Consider the following 23,407-nt stretch of genomic DNA (forward strand, 5'->3'; position numbering starts at 1 on the left):
CCCACACATCAGCTGGGGGAAGCTGGCACAGCCAAGGACTGCAGAGCCACTCCCGGACACTGGGAATTCCTGCAGGTGCCTCCAGCCACAGGTGAGGCTTCCAACTCTGCTGTGAGAGGGCCCAGCTTTGACAATGCTGAACAAAGAATCTGACAGCACTTCTAGTGCAGGAACATCAGTTTACATCTCCTGTTTGGTTTCTCCAAAGCCTGGCCAGGGCTCAAGGAGGAACCAAGGGAGTTGACTTTGACCAAACATCCCCAAACAAAGTCAGATGGGACCTTGTTTGGCTTCTAAACACAGAAAGGTCAATCCATGTTTCACCAGTGCAGAGATACACAGATCATATTGCTAAAAATGACTCATTAATGAGCAGATAAAAATATAACATTTGGTCAGAAGGTTCATCCAGAGGTCAGCTTTGGCTCAGGGCCTGGTGTTCAGGCCTTGGTGCTTCAATCAGTGCTTTGACCGAGGCATGAACTACAACCTTCATCACACTTCTTTCAATAATTGAGTCTTAGATTTAGGTAGGAGGCATAAAGGCATTGCCTCTTGTTCTTCAATTAAGTGCTGTTCAAGTTCATTACTCAGAGCTGTAAGTCGCATTCCTTTTAAAACACACCAAATTAGTTGCTACTCTGTGTTGTTTATCAAATCCCCACTTTTTCTTGAGACTGTGCCTCTTTTTAGACAAGTCTCAATACTCCATTTCCCAGCACAAAGTGTCACAACAACTCTAACATGGAATCATAGCACACCAAGTACTCACACTGCAATGATTGCAGTGACTGCCATGAATGCATTTCACAGCAGCCTCCAATTTGGCAGCCATGAAGCCAATCTCACCAAGAAGAATTTTCTTCTTTCTGCCACTCTCCTACTGCTCTTTCTATTGAAGGTAATTCCTGATCGTTGGAGTTCAAACTCATCACTGAAAGAAGTGCAACACATAGCCCAGGCTCCTCCTTGGCCAGCAAGCAGATAATCCAATACTGGATATTTTCACAGTATCATTTTCTACTTCTTGTAATAATCAGTTTAACTCATTCATGTAAACTCCACAGGACAAGGCAGTGCACGAGGCACAGGGTGAACCAGAGTCTTTGGCTTCCTGAGACCAAAGGCACTCTTTGGGGGGAAAATGTTCCCTTGGCCCTAACTCTTCCTGGTGGTTGTTGCTGAAGTACCCCCAAGGGAGGCATCAACACTGCCTGGAAACAGGACCCAAACCTTCCTTTGGGAAGCCATTTACAGGCAATGTCTCTGCACATCCAGCAGCTCCCATTGCCAGTACCAAAGGTCTGATTTCCTATTTCCCACTGTGGGCTGCTGATGGATCCAGGGCTCCTCCCTGTGCTCCTGTTGTGTCCCCGGTGCCTTTGGGCCAGAGGAGTTTCCCAGTGGCCCTGCAGCTGGGAGTGCTGTAACACTGACCCTGAGCAGCTCCAGCACCCTGAGTTCTACTGACAGTGGGAGTGATGGTAAAGCACAGAAATCCTTTCACATTGTGGCCTCTAACTCTAACAGGGTTCGGTTTCTACTGAAGGGAAATCTTAGTGAATCTTGTAAAATTGATAATTGTATTCCTTTTCTCCACAGCACAGTTTTCTTTAACTGTCCCTGCACCGACTCCGTTATGAGTCAGAGCTCACTGACAGAGCTCTGGCCACCCCACAGGGTGGGCCCTCCAAGGGAACCCCATTCCTCCCAACATTTGTTGAGAACATACAAAGCAAATTAGTTACATCGAGTATTTTGGCTACTTTGATATTTAAATTTTCATCATAATTTCATGAATAATCCTTGGTGAAACTCTCGAGGTGTTTCTGGCAAACAAAGATTCTGGCTGACTCTCAAGATACAACTTAGAGACATAAGCAGTACTTTAGTGACAAGGCTACACATTCTTTTTCCTCAATCTCATCCGGGTTAGGAACAATAATTCCATTGTCCATGGATCTGGCACCTCTTAAATTCCAGAATAATGTCCCCAAGGTCTTTTTCTGTTCAGCTTTACCACGCTGTCTGTGGGTAACAAGGCTTGGTGGGGTCCTTTCCCCTCTGGCTGGAGAGGTGCTGGGTCCCAGTCCCTGAGGAGTCCCAGGCTCCTGGCTGGAATTCCTGTGGAAGTCCCTCAGTGTCACATCAGCCTTCACATGGAGCCCCGTGGATCAGAGCATTTTCCAAAGGGACCGTTGGGGCAAAAAGGGAGATTGGGTCTGGCAGGATCTGTAAACAATATCCCATAACATCCACTTGTTCTCTCATAGAGCACTTGGCTGCAGGGACATATTCCCATCGCTCCTGCCCAGGTTTCAGGATTCAAACAGTGTTGTCTTTCCCCAGAGCTGTTCCTTCAGCTGGCTTGGGAGGCCATTTGGCCTCTCCACCCACACTTTGGCTCCATTATTAGGACTGCTGGATCCAAACCCTTTATCTCCACAAACACTGCTGATTTGAGGTGGATCTCCTTTGTTCACTATTGTTTTGAAAACCTCAATATCAATAATTGTGCTACTGTGCCATAGGCCTGAATAATCCAATCTTGTTCACTATTGTTTAAAAGGATTAATTTGATTTCTCCTTGACAATCTCCATCCATTACTTTTCCCATGACTTGAACACTTTGCAAGGCCAAGCTCCAGTGAGCAGTTCCCCAGGCAAAGTGTCCTGGAGGAATCTCAATTCCTCCTTCTGTATCAATAACTCTCATTTGCTTCTGATTTATCCTAATTAATTCCAGTGCATCAAAGTCCAGCCCTGCAGCCTCTGGGGGGGTCCTGTCAGGGGCCATCACACCCAGAACAATTTCCCAGCAAGTCCAAATCTCACTGGCCATGGCTGTATTTGCAAACTGGGTGCAGCCAAGCACATCCAGGGGCTTTCCATTTCCCAGTGGGCCCATTGTTAAGGGTATGGAGCACATCTGGGAGATGGGTTCTCCATAGGGACAAGTTCTCATCTCCTCATTTTTTCAACTGCTCTTTTAACAAACATTCATCTGTTCAACCAATCCTGCAGCTTGTGGATAGTCTGGTATATGAAAAACCCAGCAGTCTTAATCACTGTGTTTTCCACAGTAACAGACAATACATTCCACATCACAGTATCAGCAAACCCCATTAAACAGCCAATTTCATCCCTTCCTCCTTTACTCAATATAAACAATCTCACAAAGTTTACCAGTGACCTTTATATCCTTGTTAATGCTTTTCTGTAGGGTATTCAGTGTTACATTCCTGAGCAACCAAAGCTAACGTATTAGTATTGTCAGCATTATTTCATATCATTATTATTTACTTTATCTACAAACTAAAATATTATTTGATTATATTTTTATAAATATATGTGTGTATATACACATATCTATAGTATTTTATCATTGTTATTTCACTGGCACAAAGAAATTCAAGCTCAAGAGTAAAATTTCTTCTGTGGCTCCATGTGGGAGTGTTCCAACAAAAACTGTTCTTTCTGTTGGTGCTGTTTCCAATATGCTGTTAACAAAATCCATCCTCATCATCCCAAACCCCCAAGTAATCTTCCTTTTTCTATATGCAATTTTTGGATGCATGTGAAGACATCCAGTGGTTCAGCCTCTTTTAACTGACTGCTCCACTGCTCACACGGTGCTCGGACCTCAGCCCACTCCAGAGACAGCGAACTCTAGGGAAGTGCTTTGCATCCAGGAATTTCGGATAGGACTGATTCCTTACACTGACATTTAAAAAGTGACATTTTGTTGTGATCCAGCCAGACTACGCCAATTTGGTTCTACCAGTGGGCAAGGTCAGCACCAAAGACACAGACACCAACTGAAGGAATCAGTGTAATTTTCTAAGTTCAAAGCAGCAAAGAATCACAAAAGGAGAAGCTCAGCAATGCACCAACCATCACTACCAAAGACTGCCCACAGTGATTAAGAATGATCCATCACCAGTTACCCCCAGGCTTTACCATCACCCAGACCCACACATCAGCTGGGGGAAGCTGGCACAGCCAAGGACTGCAGAGCCACTCCCGGACACTGGGAATTCCTGCAGGTGCCTCCAGCCACAGGTGAGGCTTCCAACCCTGCTGGCAGAGGGCCCAGCTTTGACAGTGCTGAATAAACAAAGTGACAGCACTTCTGGTGCAGGAACATCTGGTTTCATCCTCCTCTTGGGCTCCTCCCAAAGCCTGGCCAGGGCTCAAGGAGGAACCAAGGGAGTTGGCTTTGACCATACAGCCCCAAACAAGGCCAGATGTTGGATTTCATGGCCTTGTTTGGCTTCTAAATACAGAAAGGTCATTCCGTATTTCACTAATGAATGCATACATCTATCACAGTGCCAATGACTCATGCACATTTCGTTAATGAGTGGATACAAAGATAACATTTGGTTGGAAGGTTCATCCAGAGATCACCTTTGGCTCAGGGCCTGTTGTCCAGGCCTCAGTCAGGGCCTCTTGTCCAGGCTTCAGGGATGTGATTTAGTGCTGGGCTTGGCAGTGCTGGGTGAACAGCAGGACTGGGTGAGCTCAGAGGTCTTTCCCAACAGAAAGGACTCTATAATTCCAGGATTCCATCTGCTGCATTCAGCTAGGTCCATGTTAGCAGCATTACTTTGGTCCAAAAGTCCCCTCTTGGTCAGCTCTTGAGGCCTGAGGCTTCAGCTCCTTTAGCTCCTGGTGCTGAGCTGCTCATGCTGAACGAGACAACTCAGATAGAAGAACACACTTCATCCAATTCCTTCTGGGACACTGAGAGGGGAGGGTGTGGATCCAGGAGCATTGTTGGTGTGGCCTCCTCCCTGCCCTTCACACCATTCAGCACTTTGAACCAGCCAAGAGCTTTCTCCAAGGGTGCAGTGAAGCAGCTGCTCCTGCTCCCAGCTCTGGCTCTTCCCAGTCTCTGACCTTGACTGGTTTTGTCCCTCTTGCTGTGCCCTCTGTTCCCCTGGGGCGCGGTGGCTGCTGCCCAGGACTGTGGAACTGGCACAGATCAAGGGCTCCAGCCCCTCCTTTCTGTGCCCTTGGAGCTGCCTGCTCACAGCAGCCTTTTCCATCTGGAAGCTCCACATGGACAGGGAGTCCCCACCTCTGTTCCCTGCACAAGCTCCAGGAGCCCAGGGCTGCCATCTCCAGTCCCTGCTGGCACTGGGGGCTCCCAGGTGCCCCAGGCTGCTGTGACACCCCTGCACACGGGAGGGAAGAGTGCCAGGGGCTGTGCTGAAAGTCCGGTCCATGTGCTGCTGCTGCTGCTGCTGTGGGGGTCATTTGTCCAGCCCTGCCCAGAGTCAGGGATCAGATCCAGGCACTGCTGCTGCTCCCTCGGGATCAGCCACAATTTGGGTGTTGCTGTCAGTGCCAGCAGAAGCGGTGGCTGGAGCAGCAGGTGCTGACAGTGCCCCAAGCCCCGGGGCCAGAGGGGTCCCTGGGCTGGGGGCTGGGAGGGAGCTGCCCCTTGTTCTCCCTGTGCCCCACACAGAGCTGGGCTGGGCACAAGTGGGGCAGCACAGCAAACAGGGAGCCTGCGAGTCTCTTCCAGCCCTGTCTGCTCAGAGTTTGGGCCTTGGAGCTCCAGGTGGACAAAGGCAGCTGCTCCTGGTCCCTCCATGTGTCCCCGTGTTCAGCAGTGCTGCTCCATCAGTCTGTGCCCAGCAACAGGGAAAAGCCTCTGCCCTGCAGGGCCAGGAGCTGCTGGGCTCTCCCTGAACAGCTCAGCCAGCAGGAAGGGAGCTGCTCCACACAGGAATCAGGAGCAAAGGACACTCCTTTTTTAGGACATGTTTCCTGTTACAGGAAAAAAAAAGAAAAGGAAAAAAACACAGAAAAATATGTGAAAGATAAAAACAAAACAAAGTGTTAGTGAAAAATAGTTCATACCTTTGGATAAAGGGGTAACTGATCTTTGTAAAACAAGAACTAAGTTATTTACTTTGTAAATGTGCTGATGGTATGAATCCATCTTACTGACCAAAGCAGCCTTTTAAAAACAATTTTGGGGTTTATTTCCAATATTGCTCTTTTAAATTGTGGTTGAAGCAAGAGGAAACTTGCTTTGGGCCCTGCCAGCTCCAAGCAGGACTGGGAATCTAAACTCTGTCAAATCCCAAATCCTTTAGAAGATGCCCTTCCTTCTCACCCTTCAAATGAGGCGCACATTTCCTTTGAAATTGTCAGTGATTTCTCAAGATGGAAAGTCCCACTTACAGCTTTTTGCTCTGCTTTGGAAGGGCAGAAGGGCAATTCTCCATCCATCAGCTCCAGACTGCACTGCCTTAGGAACACGGCCCACTCAGCCAGGTTTTGCCCACTCGTGGCACTTCTAGAGGAGGAAGAAAGTGCAACTGCACCATTCCAGCCAAAAAGGAATGAAGAGTGGGGGACACAAAACATCCTGTGGAGATCCAGGCGTTCAGTTGGGACTGTGGAGAATTTGGGTTCTTGCCAATTGGGTGTGTGTCCCTAACTGCAACTGTCTTGGCCTGCAGGAGAGTCTCACTCACCTGCAAAAGCAGAAAGCTCAGGCGGTGTGCTCAGAACGGGCTCGTCTGATGCAAAGCTGTCAGAGCCATGTGAGGGCAGAGCAGGCCCAGCTGTGCCCAGGGCTGAGCCCAGCAAAGCCCTGGCAAAGCCCAGAGCTGCCTCAGCATCCGCAGAGCCCGGCTGCAAGGAGAGAAACCAGAACCCACCTGTCAGCTGAAGGCTCCTGTCCCCCTTGTCCCAGCCACCCGTGGTGCCCAGAGCTGGGCACAAACCCCCCAATCACTGCTGCCTCTGGGAGCAGCACATGTGCCCAGCCTGCAGCCGGCCATGGCACATCCAGCCCTTCAGCAGCTGCCCAGAGCCAAAAAGCAGCTTGGCAGCCCACTGAAGAATTTGTTGCATCCACTTCAGCAAAGAGGGGAACCTTTGGTGCCCAACCAGGCCATGCCGTGCCCAGATCTGGGAGCATCCCCCTGGCTGTGGACTCACCTGCAAATTGGGCGTGGATCATGTCTTTGAAGAAGGTGCCAGAATCAAAGTGGATCATCTCCAGCTGCCAGTGGCCAGGTCAAGGAAGAGGTTGTCATCCTTGAGCTTGTCCTTGCAGCAGCCCCACCTGGTCCAGCTTCTCCAGGGGCTGTTTCTCCTTCCCTGGGGCCCAGACCAGGCTGTCAGTGCTCTGCCCAGGGACTCAGTCATCACTGGACCAGGACAAGTAAAACCAGGTTGGATGGTGGCCACCAGCGCTTACAAGACCAGCTCAGCTCCAGAACAGATGTTCCCATCTGATGACCCCTGCTCCATGGTACAGGCAGGACTTTGCTTCTTATCACCAAGAGATGTGTGGAGCTGTTGGATCCAGGCTCCAGGATCAAATGGGGCCTGTGAATGTCTCCCATCTTCTAGGGCAGATGAACATCCTGCAGCCAAGGGTCATAGAACAGATCTTCCACAGATGGCCTGTCCAAGGAGCGCATGGATAAACACCAGCTGATGACATCTTGGCACTCTGGGAAGAGAAACCAGAAATCACCAGTCAGTTGGAGAAGGATCCTGTTCACTCTGCCCCACTGTTCCCATGCCCAGGCTCTGCTGGATGTGCTCCGAGCTGGGCCTAAACTTTCCAGTCAATTCCCTGTTTTGGAGGAGAGCAGGATATGTGCCACCTCCTCAGCAGCTGCCAGAGCAGGATGCTCACGAGCCCGCTGCTGTCTCCCAGCACTGGTTTTCCCCTGTGCCCAGAGATGAGGATCCACCTTGAGAGAGCCGTTGTGGGAACTTCGAGCTGGCCCCAGATGATGTCCTGGCCCCTCTTGAACGGGTGCTTCCCGCAGACCATCTGGTACAGCAGGATACCCAGGGACCAGATCGTTGCTGCCTTCGCCGTGGTAACATTTGAGGTGGGTCCATTCTGGGGGGCTGTAGGACAGTGTTCCTATGGAATACAGATGGAGTTCATCAGGGGGATGCTGCTGCTCCCAGAGCCTTGCCCCAGCATCCCTGGGCACAGGGGGGCTGCACCAGTGGCACAGGGGTGATCTGCTGCCTCCTTGCCATCACCTGGCTCTTGTGTACAAAACTGGGGTTGGAAAAGAAGCCACTGGTGTTGGGAGAGGGCAGCAGAAGCCCTGGCAAGGCCCAACCATGACACAGAGAGGAAAAACCCACCCAGTGCTGGGAAAAACTCATTCTCCTCCCTGCCTGCATTGCCCCCAGAAAACATTAATAAGCCAAGGCAAACAAGGGCAGCAAAGCAATCCAAGCCCTTCCTTGCCTGCACACCAAACTGAGCGGTGCAAGGGTCTGACCCCCCTCTCTGCTACACCCATGGGGTTTGTGTTGGGCTGGCTGCCCCAGCTCCAGCCACAGATGAGTGGGTGGTGAATGCAGGGCTGGCAGCTGGCCCTCCTCTGACTCCCACCCAAAAGCAACTTGGCTGCAGAAACAATCCCATGACCTGCAGCAACGGGGGGAATCCCTGCTGCCACAGCCAGGCTGGGGCATGAGACACCCAGGAGCATCCCCCAGGCTCGGCTCACCTGCGAATTGGGTGTAGACTGTGTCCTGGAGGAAGGTGCCACAGCCAAAGTCAATCAGTTTGATCTGCCCGGTGGCCAGGTCGATGAGGATGTTGCCAGGTTTGATGTCCCTGTGCAGGACCCCGCAGCTGCTGCAGTGCTGCACGGCCTCCAGCACCTGGCGAAACAGCCCCCGCGCCTCCTCCTCCGGCAGGAATCCCCGAGCCACGATGAAATGAAAGAGGTCCTGACATCGCTCTGGACGCTCCAGCACCAACAAGAAGCAGCTGGGGAGCTCAAACCACTCCAGGAGCTGAATCACTCCACGGAACCCAGTGGACACCTTGTCGAGCAGCACGATCTCCAGGGGCGCACGGGTGCCATTGGGCTGCAGCGAGGAGCACGATGCCGTCAGTGGGGCTGAGGCCGTGCCAGGGCTCTGGGACTCCTCAGCCAGCCCGGGATGCTCTGCATCTCCCGCTCACCCCACGCCCGCTCTCCCTGCAGGGCTCCCGGCGCCTCCCACCCTGCCAGGCCCCGGCTCCTCGCCGCCCGCACGCTCCGGCTTCACCCGCTGGCCCTGCTCACTCACCAGCTCGCCCCAGCGATGGATGCGATCCCGCGGCACGCATTTGATGGCCACCTGCAATCCAAGGACAGCAACGGGCTGAGCTCGTCGCCCGCCCCGCCGCGCCCTGGCCTCCTCCTCCACCCTCCTCCTCTTCCACCTCCTCCTCCACTCTCTTCCACCTCCTCCTCCTCCTCCCTTCTCGCCACTCACCGGGGCACCGTCCGCGAGCCGGGTCCCCGAGAAGACGCTGCCGAAGCCTCCGCGCCCCAGCAGCGAACCCAGCCGGTACCGTTCCTGCAAGGCCTCCTGCGCCTGCCCTGCGGGCGACACGCGGCCGTCAGCGCTCGGCCCGGGGCCAGACCCGGCCCCCGACCGCCCCCCGACCGTCCCGGGCCGGGCAACCCCACCCGCCCCGGGCCCCAGAGGCTCAGGGCTGGTGGCTGCGCTGCTGAGTGGCGGAGGTCTGGCCAGGGAAGCTGCCCTCCAAATTATTGTAATTTTGAAATCAAGGGGCTTTCAGGCAAAGATATGGGAATTAGGAATAACAGGTCTTTTCTAGGGAAATTAAAATAGAAATACAATACTACAAAGAAACAAACTCCAAACCCTGACAAAGTCAGAGTACAACCTGACACCCCGTCAGGCAGGGTGTTGGTAGCAATCCCATTAAATGATGGTTGCAGTCCTCTTGCAGTGGCAGATGTGATTCAGTTGGAGCAGTGCTCCTGTAGAAGGTGTAGTTTCCCTCCGGAGCTCCAGTGGTGATGTAGAGGAATCCCATTTCCCTCTGGAGTTCAGTGGAGAAAGGGGCTCCCTTAGTGTCCCAAAACCTCTGTTTTTATCTTGGTAGGACATGTTGGGCTCTTCCCCCTGACTGGAGCAACTTCCAATGGGATGCAGTAATTTTATCAGTCCCACAGTGGGACTCAATGGCCATTAGCAGAAAATGACTCGCTGGAGGAAGGATGGGCTGTGAAAAGATAAAGAACAATGCCCTGCCTGGTTTCAATGGATGGTCCATTAGCAGAATATCTGCCGTTGAGATAAGGATCACTGCCCCCACCCTCAACAGATGGTGATAGAACAGATACCTTTTATCACACTCTGTATTGTAATGTGCGGCTTATAATCAGGTGCAGCTTATATATGGACAAAGAATGAAAAGTTGCCAACACCTGGAGATGCAGCTTATAGTCAGTGCGGCTTATAATTGTGAAATTACTGTAAGAGGGGAGAAAACCAGGAAACAGATCTCATTGCAACAGAATTTCACAGTTTTTAGAAGGTTCAAGCCCTGAAGCTCAGGGTCAGCAGCCTGTCCTAAGGGTCACTGGCTAGGTGGCTTTAAAGGCTTTAGCATCTCTGGCTTTGGACTCACTGGGGATGAAAACATTGAAGCAAAAAAATTCTTCTCCAAGAAATTATAGCGGCTGCAACCCACCATGGAGGACTGGGAGGTTCTTTATAATGAGACTGTTGAAATTGCACCTCTTCAGAGTGGGGCATAAAAATCACCTTGTAACCCACTAGCTCAATATTTGCACTGAGTCTATGGCAAAAAATCACATTTAAAAAAAAAAAAAAGTTTTGTTCAAAAAAATCCCAACCCTATCTTGCAAAATGCAGATAGTACAAGAAATTTTCGACTCAGTCAACAGATCCTAAATCCTTGTGTCTGAATAACCGCCATTAGGATGTTACTCTTATAAACCATGGCATCTTGTCAGGAAGATCCCATCAGGGTGGGGAGGAGGAGCCTGACAGCTCAGCCCACACTGTCCCAGCCTAAATGAGAAAATTCCTGAGTCTTGGGAGCCTGGGATGTGGCAGAGCAAGGCCAGGAGCGAAATTCAAACCCTGCTTGGCCCCCATGGCCAGTTTGGAGGATTCTCCAGTGTCACACTTGTATTGATTGGGATTTTCCTCACATTTTCCCTCACCTCTGACTGTTGTCCCATTGGAGGATTAAACGGATGGTGGCAGCATGTCCCCAGCTTTCTCCTGAGGAACACAAAATGACAGTTCATTATCTCCTACACTACCACCATCAGCAAGCTGAAATGAAATTAATCTTAATGATTAAAAATACCCCCATCCTTTCTTGCTGTGATGCATCACATCTTTTTCATGCTTGCAAGGATCTCACAACAAATACACCAAGACAAGGAATAACCTCTGTAGTCTGCATGTTTTACAGAAATCTTGATGCAGTACTTCCACAATTGTAGAAAAATTGTATGGCTGCCTAATAAAGGACGGGTACTAGACAAGTCTTGAAAACAAAGGCAGCTTGAAGAAGAGATTTGTCTAATTACTACTGAAGGAGTCTGGTGAGGAGGTCTAAATCCTACTTCAGAAGTGCGATATTCCATCTCTCAGGTAAAATTATGAGCAAACATCAGTCCCTTTGAAATACCAGCCTTGGGAGAAGTTAATGATTATTAAAGTATTAAGGGCCCTTGAAGCAATCTTCTGCTTCTGACAGCAAAATGCAAAATAACACAACCAAAAGCAAGGAGTGGGGAAGTGTGGGGGGAAGAAAAAAAGAAGTTTGGGTTTTTCTCCTGCTCCAGGGGCTCAGTCCCATTGTTTCAGCTCACACCTGACCACAAGTCAATGCACAGACATCTTTATTGGGTGCTTTTTGCTCTGTTTATCCCTGCCATCAGTCCAAAGATGGATGGCATTTTAAACCAGCCAAGTCTCCCCTGTCCACCTGCTCTTTCCTGTCCAGCCCTCCCTGGTCTCCCCCACACCCCCAGCCCCTCATGCTCACTGAGCTCTGGTATTTATTGGAGCACAGAGAAGGGGGAAAAAGAAAAAGAGATCCCACTGTAATAAAGACCTAGATCCTCTGGGCATCTTGGCAGGTCTTGCTCCATTATATCTGAGTTGAGGTTAAAGATTTTGGCTCTCAGAAATGGCTCTGAGGCAGAGATCAAAACACATTTTACAATGGCTACAAATTCCACACCAGCATATTTCCATCTGCACTGAATATGAGTGAAAAATGCTACTGTGAAACAAGATCCTTCTGAGTTGAACTGCTTGTACATTAATATTTGACCTCCTTTCTAAATATATTTAGTAGAAATGTCTAGGAACACCCAGCTTAGCTATCAGTAGTAGGAAAGAAAGCTCTCCTCTTCATAAAGCTCCTGACTTAATACCTTGCAGCATTTGTGCTTTTTTTCTTTTTTGTTTTTTTTTTTTTCTCATAATTAAGATCTTCCCTTCTGCTCAGGAGCTGAATAAGAGTTTAGAGATTAATGCTTTCATGAAAAAGCTCTTTCTCAGGCTTACCAATCAATGGAGGGAAAAGCCCAATTTGGTGATTTTACTTGGGAGCTTGCTGCTGACCCTTTCCTCAACAGCTCCTTTGGCTACACCAAACCATGGAGGAGTGAGAGTTTCTCTAACCTTTAGGATGAGACTTTTGAAACACCATTTCTTCAGAGCAGGGCATCAAAACCACTTGGTTAAATATTCTCTCAACTGGTACCAAGTTGCATTTTTGGAAGAGTTCACACTGCTCAGTTTAACAATACTGTGGTCACACAGTCAGCTCCACAGGAGGTCAGGTCAAATTACAGTAATTTCACGACTATAAGGCGCACCCTTATGACTAAAATTTTTCCCTAAACCTGGAAGTGCGCCTTATAGTCCGGTGCGCCTTATCTGATCTACAAAGTTGCAAAATTTTCCACCCCGGAAGTGAGAGCCGCGAGGGGGGGCGGCGCCGCGGGAGCGCCGAGTAGCCATGGTGGGGCAGCCGCGGGCAGTCCCAGGCACAGGGAGCAGCGTGGACTGGAAGGCGGGGCGTGGCCCCGGCGGCTCCAGGCACAGGGAGCAGCGCAGGCTGGAAGGCAGGGCGTGGCCCCGGGCAGCCCCAGGCACGGGGAGCAGCGCGGGCTGGAAGGCGGGGCGTGGCCCCGGGCAGCCCCAGGCACGGGGAGCAGCTTGGACTGGAAGGCGGGGCGTGGCCCCGGGCAGCCCCGGGCACGGGGAGCAGTGCGGGCTGGAAGGCGGGGGGCGGCCCCCGGCGGCTCCAGGCACAGGGAGCAGCGTGGACTGGAAGGCGGGGCGTGGCCCCGGGCAGCCCCAGGCACGGGGAGCAGTGCGGACTGGAAGGCGGGGCGTGGCCCCGGGCAGCCCCAGGCACAGGGAGCAGCGTGGACTGGAAGGCGGGGCGTGGCCCCGGGCAGCCCCAGGCACGGGGAGCAGCGCGGGCTGGAAGGCGGGGCGTGGTCCCGGCGGCTCCAGGCACAGGGAGCAGCGTGGACTGGAAGGCGGGGCGTGGCCCAGGCGGCTCCAGGCACAGGGAGCAGCGTGGACTGGAAGGCGGGGCGTGGCCCCGGGCAGCCCCGGGCACGGGGAGCAGTGCGGGCTGGAAGGCGGGGCGTGGCCCCGGCGGCTCCAGGCACAGGGAGCAGCGTGGACTGGAAGGCGGGGCGTGGCCCCGGGCAGCCCCAGGCACAGGGAGCAGCGTGGAGTGGAAGGCGGGGGGCGGCCCCGGGCAGCCCCAGGCACAGGGAGCAGCGTGGACTGGAAGGCGGGGCGTGGCCCCGGGCAGCCCCAGGCACAGGGAGCAGCGTGGACTGGAAGGCGGGGCGTGGCCCCGGGCAGCCCCGGGCACGGGGAGCAGTGCGGGCTGGAAGGCGGGGGGCGGCCCCCGGCGGCTCCAGGCACAGGGAGCAGCGTGGACTGGAAGGCGGGGCGTGGCCCCGGGCAGCCCCGGGCACGGGGAGCAGTGCGGGCTGGAAGGTGGGGCGTGGCCCCGGCGGCTCCAGGCACAGGGAGCAGCGTGGACTGGAAGGCAGGGCGTGGCCCCGGGCAGCCCCGGGCACGGGGAGCAGTGCGGGCTGGAAGGCGGGGTGTGGCCCCGGCGGCTCCAGGCACAGGGAGCAGCGTGGACTGGAAGGCGGGGCGTGGCCCCGGGCAGCCCCGGGCACGGGGAGCAGCTTGGACTGGAAGGCAGGGCGTGGCCCCGGGCAGCCCCGGGCACGGGGAGCAGTGCGGGCTGGAAGGCAGGGGGCGGCCCTGGGTGCCCCAGGTACTGGGAGCAGCGCGGGCAGGGAGGTGTTACTACTTTGTAACTTTGTTGTGCGCAGCGGCCTGAGCCGACGGGACCACAGTGCTGGGGGCAGCGGCGCCACAGCTGATAGGGGCAGGCGCAGCCAGCGGGGCTGCGGTGCTGGCGGCAGCGGGGCCACAGGCCGATAGGGGCCGACAGGACCACAGTGCTGGGGGCAGCGGCGCCACAGCTGATAGGGGCAGGCGCAGCCAGCCGGGCTGGAGTGCTGGAGGCAGCGGGGCCACAGCCCGATAGGGGCCGACGGGGCCGCAGTGCGCCGAGCCGAGCGAGGGATGGGAGGCAGGGCAGTGGCGGCGCGGGGCAAGCCCGCCGACATGGGGGCACCCGGAGCACCAGGGAACTCTGGAGCAGCGGGGCCCTGGGGACGCCGCACGGAGCGGCGGCGGGCATTTTCCGGCCCCGGGGACGCCGCACGGAGCGGCGGCAGGCGTTCCCTGGCCCCGGGGATGCCGCACGGAATGGCGGATACAGGCAGGCCCGGGGGCCAATGGCTGCCGGGTTGGGGCGGGGCCTTGGCCAGCAACCGCGCGGGGGGAGCTGGGGGCGGAGCCTCGCTTAAAAAAAAAAAAAAAAAAAAAAAAAAAAAAGTGCGCCTTATAGTCCGGTGCGCCTTATCTGATCTGCAAAGTTGCAAAATTTACCGACTCCCGGGGGGTGCGCCTTATAGTCCGGTGCGCCTTATGGTCGTGAAATTACTGTAATTGTTTGTGAAAGAAAATATGCACGAGGCAAGGCAGGATATCTGGGAATTATAACCTCCCCGAATGTCTTCACATTCTTTACTGTCCCCATGACTCAATAAACACAACAGCTCCCAAACAATGCTGGCCAGTGAAAAAAGACAGACTCTATTAGCTTTAATTGAGTTTGTAGGCAGAAAGGCTGCCAAAAAGAATCCATCAGAGAGCAAGAGGCAAAACTGACAAAAAGGGTCAGATCCTGGGAGCTGGGTCTGCCTGCACAGCTCCAAATTCCACGTTCTTCACATTCCTGCAGGAGATGGGCTGGGTTTGTTCATTTTACCCTACATCTCTGCCAAATGGTTTGGTGCCTGTACAGGCTCTGAGAACATCTTTGCCTTTGTACTGTCCCCTTCTCTCTCCTCTCCAGAGCAAGGGAATCATGACTTAGCTCACAGGAACTGAAGAATTTGTGCCCTTTAAGTGAATCATAAAATAATGCAAAGCCACAGCCTGAAATAAGATTTAAATGCTGAAGCTTTCCTTAATTTGTAGAAAACTCCACTTGAGAACTGTTTTATTTTCCCCTGTGACAGCAGCAGAAAGGCATGGATGAGGCATCTGCTCATTACAGGGCAAAACTGAGCAGGCTGGAAAAAAGTCTTTAACCTGGTTCAGCGCAGGCTGTGCCTGAGGATCCAACAGAGAACTTCCCTCTAAATCATAACTGCAGAAAATTCCAGTGATACAGCAAATATGAAATGTCTCGTGCAAATAATTAATGGGCTATGTTCAAGGGTAATGGGAAAATAAACAATTTAAACTACTTGGGAGAGGCAGTGAATGGTTCTCTGAGAATTTAGGAAATTGCAGCTTAGTTTGGGGTATGCAGCCATTAAGCTGGGGTTTTTTTTGAGTGATTTAACCTTCTCCTCACCACCTCTAGCATGTTTACTGCTTCCAGGGACATTTTTTTGGATGAGTTCCTTTCTTTGTACATAAAGCCAAAAGAAAGGAACTCATCTATCAATTTTCATCTCAAAGCTGAACGCTTACCTAAAGCAGGTACCAACGTGGACTGGCTTTGTCCAATCCTTGTTGTCATTTGGTTTGTCAGAACCACCTGAAAGAGGAAACAGAAACAAAGGAATAAGAAAATCTGGAAATCAGTCTACTGGTGGGAGAGAAGAGAGGGAATGTAAGGTTTCTTTTTGGTCCCTGGTGGTAGTTTTACCAGGACCTGAGAGTGCTAATATTGATCAGCCATCTCTCAGAAAAGCTCACATTTAGCTGGCAGAGAAAGACCGGAGGCCTTACTTGATGAGTTCCACAAGAATCTTTATTTCATGCAAAGGGTGGTCAAGCAGGTTCTCCCAGAACAAATGAGAGACAGTCATATTTATAAGTTCGGGGGGATTCAAACTACAGCCAATAAAAGTTTATTCAAAGAACAGCATCCAATCAAAGTGAGAAGTTCTAAAGGTGAACTGACCAATTACACAGACTAATTTCTAACCAATTATCTTCCAAAGTGTTAGGAGAGTGACCAAATTCTTAAGGAATATGGCTCAACGTTGGTATATAGGATACCTTATCTATTATAGCAAGTTCCAGGGGAAGATGGCTTTGGAGGAATTGCATCATCCACAAGGGAATTTTCAAAAAAGCTTTTACTGATGAAGCAGTTACTCAGGCAAAACTCTTGGCAACTGTGATGGGAAACTGTAAAGGTGCCTCATCTTTTCAAAACAAATTAAGAGAACCCTGCAAAATGTATTTTTGGTTTGAATGGAAGATTTCTTTCATTCAAGACTTAGACGAAATCTCAATTTCCCCTTCCGCAAGGGAGTAAGCTCCACACAGCCTATTTACCCCACAACATTTGTCCTAAATGCTGTTTGGATCTGTGTTTAGCTGCAGGTGACTTGCACTGCCCCTCCACGAGGAGCCAGCTCTTAGTCCCTGGGGTAAATGGACTTGGTGGTGCTGCTCACAACGTGCATTGTCCTGGTGATTCAGTGAATTTCTGTGCCTTGTAGTCTAAAAATGCACAAGTGGGTACAACACAAAGCAGAATGGAAGTGAACAGACAGAGCGGGGGAATGCTTTCACAGCCCAAATCACTTGTGCAAGGCTCACAGACAGTCTAGGATAGGTCTCTGGTAGAAGTGTGGGTGGGTGAGACAGAAAAGAGCCAGGAATATTACTGACAAAGTTAATTAAAAATGAAGAATTGTACCCATCTAAGACCCTAGAGAGTTCCATTGCTTGACATGCTCAGCGGATTCTTGCAGAAGCAATTCAGAAAAGCGTGTGAGAGCAAACAGCTCCACTGAGCACACCCTAAAACATTCACACAGCCCAGAGCCCAGTACAGATATTGCACATTTTAGAGAAGGAACTCATCACAAGTGCCTGGTAACAGCCCCAAATAGCCTCCTCTTCTCCCTGCTGGAGAAGGGCTGGGCATCCTCACTCAGAGTCCAGCTTTAGGATCTGACTTTCCTTCCATATTAGAGCATCCAGAGCTGCCTGAGAAGCAATCTTTGGCATGCAGGCTGGATTTAGCCTGCTCCCAGCTCATGCACCTAACTCAGACACCACTAACAAGAGGGCCAATCCAAGCAAAACCATTCCTGAAGCTCTGACTCCTTCAGCAAGAGTTTCTTTAGCACCTTTATACTAAACTGCTCCCTGGTTCAGAAGAAATTATTTCTACCTTTTATCCTTGACCAAAGGAAAACATTGTCCAATGACAGCAGCTGCTGTTCAAGGTGACCAGGTACCAAGTTGTGGGGAAAAGCACTCAGGAAAACTGATGCTGTGCAGATCCTGGAACATCATCTCCCTGGTGCCCAGAGCAGCAGCAAGGAGCTCCAGAACTCATGTCAGGACACTGGCAATGCTGGGCTCTTCCCTTCCTACAGCTCCCAGAGGAAGCACAAGAGTTTTATTTTTAACAGCTTGGAACAAAAGCCAATTGCACCAGAGAGCTGTGGGTGACAAGGTCACAAGTCACCAGGACACTGTTAGGGGCACAAGCACCATTATGAGGGCTGGGGAAGCACCAATTCCTGAACAATGCTTCTGTGAACTGCCAGAGACTTCCAAAACAACTTCTGGAACAGCTGCAGCTTCCAGTGCCATCTGCTGGCTGCGGCTCTGCTGCCTCCAGACCGCCAGTGACGTAGGAACAATGCCCAGGAAGGAGGCTCTGAGTTTCCATGGATGCCAGAAGACAAGGCCAATCCAGCAGATAAAGTGGTTTTCTTCCTTAAGAATGCTAAACCCACAGTTTAGTGGAAAGTTGTGCTGGAACTGCTGAATGCTCTGAGGTATTTTTGTAGGTAAAATCACCAGAGGAGCATTCCTTGTCCAACCAAATCTTTGGAGATGATGGCAAACAGCATTAGAAATGCCATGCTACCACTTCATTAAGATCCACAGGATGCTGTTTATGCAAACTGCACTTATTTTGGCATGACTAGGAATTTCCCACCTTTTAGGTGTTTTGCTTTTGTGATCCCTCTATATTTACCAACTAAACGAGCAAGAGTGAAATCACAGGGTATCACTGTGGTTTTATTTTGCTAGTTAGAGGCAAGAGCGAATCACATTTCCTTAATTCTTTGTTAAAAAGAGCAGCTTCCTTTGGGATTTATGGACTTACAGCTGACTTGTGGTCATTGGCTATGATGATGAGCTGCTGTGCCAGCCCGTTCAGCAGCCTCGTGCACAGGGACAGGTCCTCAAAGTCATGGCGAAAGGGAAAGGTAATTCCATCAATCACCACCAGCCGGACCTAAATGCAGGAGAAAAGATAAAAATCTGCCATTACCATCCTATAAAAAAACGACAAAAACCAGCAAGACCTGTTTTTAAGTGCACTGGAATGTTTTATTTTGTCCTTAGGTGATCATGACTGGCAAAGCTGGACTTAAAGCCTTGCAGGCGAGAAGCTGGAGAAAATCATCATTAAACAGCAGAACTGTACTTCAGTCAACTCTCCACAAACAGCAATTAATTCACCTTCTCCTTCAAAAATTAAATCCAAATCAAAATCAGAATTCAAGCTCTCTGGAGCCACCGTTGGGATAACTCAGCTGTTATCAGTGATCTGTCCTGGAAACACAGAGTTCAACAGATCCCTAAAGATATTCCAGGCACACTGCACTGGAGCTGAGGATCTAGCTTGCCTCGAGATGTTTGCTTTGCTGAATTATTTCTTTTGTAGCAATCATTAGCTGGAGTCAGAGCATGCTGCAGCTCCTGGCTCATCACCCTCAAGACACTGGATAAATATTAGTCGGGGATTTTGATTTATTCTAACTTCATCTGTTGAGGCTGTTTTGATGATCCAAGTCTGAAATACAGGAGGGAGATGGAAGGTCACACAGTGCCTGAGTGTTCAGATGTCACTCAGTCCTTGGTGTCTACAAGTTCTTGCATTACTGCACAAGATAACAAAGTCAAAACAGCACAAAAATCCTGATTTTCTGCATTACTGATTTAACTCATTACGGGGAAGTCTCTTTATGACTGGAGCATACAGGCCTACACAGACATCACTGTGAAACGGTCCTGGGCCTCCAACTGAAAAAAAACCCCAAACCCTTAATTTGCAAAAGAAGATTAAAAGATTAAATAGTTGGGATTAAGAAGACATTCATCATATTCTCATCTTCCCTGCTTCCTACAAATTCTTTTCCATGAGTCTGTACATCTTCCTCATGTATCATTTCTTTAAGAACAATCAGTTTAACAGCACAAACATGAGTCATGGTAGACAGCAAATGTATACATGGTTATATAACTTGGCTATCACAAATATGTCCAGCTAGGATAAAATTTAGTTAAATTTCTCCCAGATGGTAGACAGGAAAACTTAAAGTATTTCAAGAGTAAAGAGAGCTCACTAACACCTGCCCTGTCCATGCCAGCCTGGCTCTAGTAGACCTTCAAGAATTGGGGTTTTTACAGCAAGAATATCTTCTAACAGTTTTTGTCATATTATTAACAAGATCTCAAATTAATTCATATTTCCAAATGGCACATTTGGATGTCTAACTGTACATCTTTCTTATCTCTACACCTCTACAACTTTTTCTCTCTCCTAAAACCCTAAAATCTGGGGGCTTCCTGTGGTCCCAGACTCAGCTCCAGAGGGATCAGACTCATTTTAATGAGAGCTGGACTGCAATGAGCAGTCTGTCAAGTCACATCTAGCCCGTCCAAGGAATCAGCAGAAGCTCTTGTGGTTCTCCTGCAACCTTCAGCACTTCAGGCTGCAGGCCAAGCCCACATAATCAGCACAGAGGGCTCCAGGGAGCTGCAGCCCAATGGAACTGTGCTAATGAAGCCATGGACTTTCCACAAGAGCAGACACAACAGGGCACCGTTAGTACCTGGCAGGGAAAGGGAAATACCAGACTACACTGAGCAAAAGGGAGGCTCCCATCTGTGTTTTCAAGAACACAACTGCTCCCATAAATGAATAATTTTGGAACATATGCAAAAGGCATTCTAATCCAACAGTGATTTGTGCTCTGACAGAAAGAGGCACAGTCATATTTCCCAGATCCTGACAGGGAGTGATCTGCAGTGCAGAACCCAGAAATCTGGAGGGGAGGTGGTGAAAATCTGCCTTACAGTAGCATTTCTCTAAGATATTAGCTACTGAGAAACTTTCTGGCTGCAGTCCACCCAAGAGTCAAGCTGCAGGCTCTGGTTGCTTGTAGCAACAGAAGATGCACTGAAAAGAAAAGTCACTTGGATAGTGCAGGATATTTCTGGTCCTCAGTGATCTTTTAGGGCAAAAAAGGTGGCACCAAGCCTTTCTGATGGCACCCTTATGGTCACCACACACCCCCCTGGTTCTGAGGCTCTTGTGTGGAGCAGTTCTGTGCTGATTGACAGCTCAGTGCTCACCAAAATGGAACATGTGGCAGCACAGACCCAGTGTCCTCAGCTCAGAGTGGAAATTCAGGAGGATGGCAAAAGCAAATTACTCTTGAGAGTAACTGAGATGGGAACAAAAAGGCAAACAAGCAGAAGGCTTTACATTTGTACTCTGCTATCAGCCAATATTTTACTGCCAAGCTGAAGAGGTACCAAAGTGTTTACGCCTGTTACTACAGCAGACAAAAAATCTTCAGCAGCATGAAGATGAGTGACACCTCCTGAGCAGCCCTTACCTTGGAATGCCCTTACACAGCAACAGCAAAGGCCCCAGAAACAGAACAGGCAAGGTAAGGAGTGTGGAAACGTATTTTCCATGTGGCTTGAAAGTCAGCAAGGTGGTGAGCAGATGTTATCCCAGCATTTGCACACAGACACACCAGAGCCTCCAAGCGAGGCCTCCAACAATGAAAAATTTATTTCTGAAGCAAGAACTTCTCCAGTAAATCATTTTCAAGCCAGAATGCCACCAGAGCACATCAGGGACTATTAATCATCCTTTGTTTAATATACAGGCAGTAACTCATTTAATACAGCATCTTTTTACCTCAGTTCAAACAGAAGTTTGGTGCATAAATTCTCCATGAGTGACACAAAAGTTGTGTCCTTATCCCCAAGAGACTGATGACTTAGAGAATAAAACTCTTCTTAAAGTAGCCTGGCTGCTGTACTGACTTTATGGACGAGCTGAATTCCAGCTAAGGTTTTATTTACTCTACAGGCTTTCAGCAGCAACATTGGCTCATAAAATTTTGCTGTTCCTCTTTTCTTTGCCCACCTGTTCCTGTGTTTAGAAACAAAACACTCGGTTTTGCTCAACAGGTGCAAATATGATCAATAAGGTGCTGTAAATATCATCATTAAGGTGTTAAAATTGGAAGGAAGGAAAGAGGAAAGGACAAAGGGGAAACACCAAAACCCCACACACCACCTAAAACCCCCAAGATCAAAATGTTCACAAAATCACCATGTAGAAAAATAATTCTTTTCAAAGTAGCCCAGCTCAGTCTGCTCCACAGATTTAGTTCAGGGTTTGATATAAACAGCTGGAAATAAAAAGCTGTCAGCAAACACTCCAAAAGTAGCACTGCAGCCTACGAGACACATGCTTCACTCCATCCTTTCCTCCTCCAGAAAGAACTGACTTAGCAACGTGCCCTCTTCTTGCTGAGCCTCAGCAATAAGGTGGCAGTACTGCACACAGGCAGCTGCAATGTCCACCACTCTGTCCACCATAAAGCTTCCCTCGGTGTCACTGAACACAGCTTCTCCAGCAATGCCCCCAAAGCACTCTGTGGTCTGCACATCCACTGCCAGCTGCATGCTGAAACAGAAACACAGATCAGAATTTGCATTTTGCTGTCCCAGCTGCATGCTGAAACAGAAACACAGATCAGTATTTGCATTTTGCTCTCCCAGCTCACTCCCGGACGGATATTCCTGCTGAGGAATACACAGGACAGGGAGCAGTACAGCCATTATTATATTTATAATGCTGCAGAAGAATCAGAGATTGCAGTCATGACAAGAAGAAAAAGTTGAGTTGGGCTGCACACAATCAGGGGACAGCGAATTACCACAGCTGCGTTTTGCCAACACCGGGTTCTCCGCAGGTCTCGGTGATTTTTGTCAGCTGCACCCCACCTCCCAGGATGTTGTCCAGTACTGAGCAGAAGGTGATTATGAAATCCTGGGTTTGCTCTTCTTCCAGAAGCTCCAGGGCTGTGAACTTCCTGGTGGCACCTGATCCCCCAGCTGGCCTTGCTGCATTGCCGTCACATTCCTGCCTCACCACCTGCAGCGCTTCCAGCGCCTCTTCCCTGGAGATTCCAATTTCTAGAGAAGTAAAAACCACAAAACACCACCTTTATTTCATAAGCAGTGACTGATTCTGCAGCATGACACAAAATGATCCATATTCAGCCTCTCAGGACAACCTGTCACTAATGATGTGATTTTCAAACATGTATTGTCATAGATAGCAAACTATTGATATTCAAAATCCCAAACTGGATTAGAAGAGGATGTAAAGAACACCCAGTTCCACCCCTGCCATGGGCAGGGACACTTTCCACTATTCCAGGTTGCTCAAAGCTTCATCGAGACTGGCCCTGGACACTTCCAGGGATCCAGGGGCAGACACAGCTTCTCTAGGCACCCTGTGCCAGGGTCTGCCTGCTGTCACAGGGAGGAATCACTACACACTCCTTGAAAAAGGCAATTTTCTAACTTTAAACAGACTTATTTGGTTTAAATCACACAGTAAAAAAAACAGAGCAAAGCTGGGAAAACAGGAGGGATGAGCCTAACAGAATACTTTCATTTTCCTGCATCCCATTTACATCCATCAGTGTCAGCTGATCTTTTACCAGAATCATCTTTTTTTTATTATTATTATTCATTGTGCCCATTTCCCGCAAGGCGGAAGGACCCAGAAGATGCAAGTACTGGTAGAAAAGATGTACTTTTTCCTGTATTCTTTTATTTCTGGTAAAGAATAGTCAGCATACTGCTTGTAGAATGCAGTTTTCTGAGTGAAGTTAATAAAATGATTTATAACTGCCCTTTTCTGTTAGGTGGGAATAGTTCTCCAATCAAAAAAATTGTTAAA

General features: G+C 50.0%; 2 protein-coding genes across 2 annotated transcripts; both read right to left on the reverse strand.

The window, feature by feature from the left end:
• Positions 1–3,386: 3,386 nt before the first annotated feature.
• On the reverse strand, positions 3,387–10,935 carry LOC117007772 (serine/threonine-protein kinase pim-1-like). Its single transcript, XM_033081103.1, is given in 10 exon segments — positions 3,387–5,778; positions 6,199–6,654; positions 6,964–7,483; positions 7,731–7,755; positions 7,757–7,855; positions 7,857–7,909; positions 8,514–8,880; positions 9,085–9,135; positions 9,274–9,539; positions 10,920–10,935. Coding segments are annotated over 8 exon segments (984 nt in total). The 3' UTR covers positions 3,387–5,778; positions 6,199–6,654; positions 6,964–7,376.
• LOC117007773 (DNA repair protein RAD51 homolog 3-like) lies at positions 10,853–22,762 on the reverse strand. The gene is made up of 7 exons (XM_033081104.1): positions 22,734–22,762; positions 22,374–22,661; positions 21,942–22,120; positions 21,033–21,043; positions 18,509–18,640; positions 15,895–15,961; positions 10,853–11,064 (listed from the first exon to the last, which is right to left on the reverse strand). Exons 1-7 carry the CDS (start codon positions 22,760–22,762, stop codon positions 11,000–11,002), a joined length of 771 nt encoding a protein of 256 aa, XP_032936995.1. The 3' UTR covers positions 10,853–10,999.
• Positions 22,763–23,407: the final 645 nt, after the last annotated feature.

This window comes from Catharus ustulatus, chromosome 27 (genome assembly GCF_009819885.2).
Source record: "Catharus ustulatus isolate bCatUst1 chromosome 27, bCatUst1.pri.v2, whole genome shotgun sequence".
Classification (NCBI taxonomy): Eukaryota; Metazoa; Chordata; class Aves; order Passeriformes; family Turdidae; genus Catharus; species Catharus ustulatus.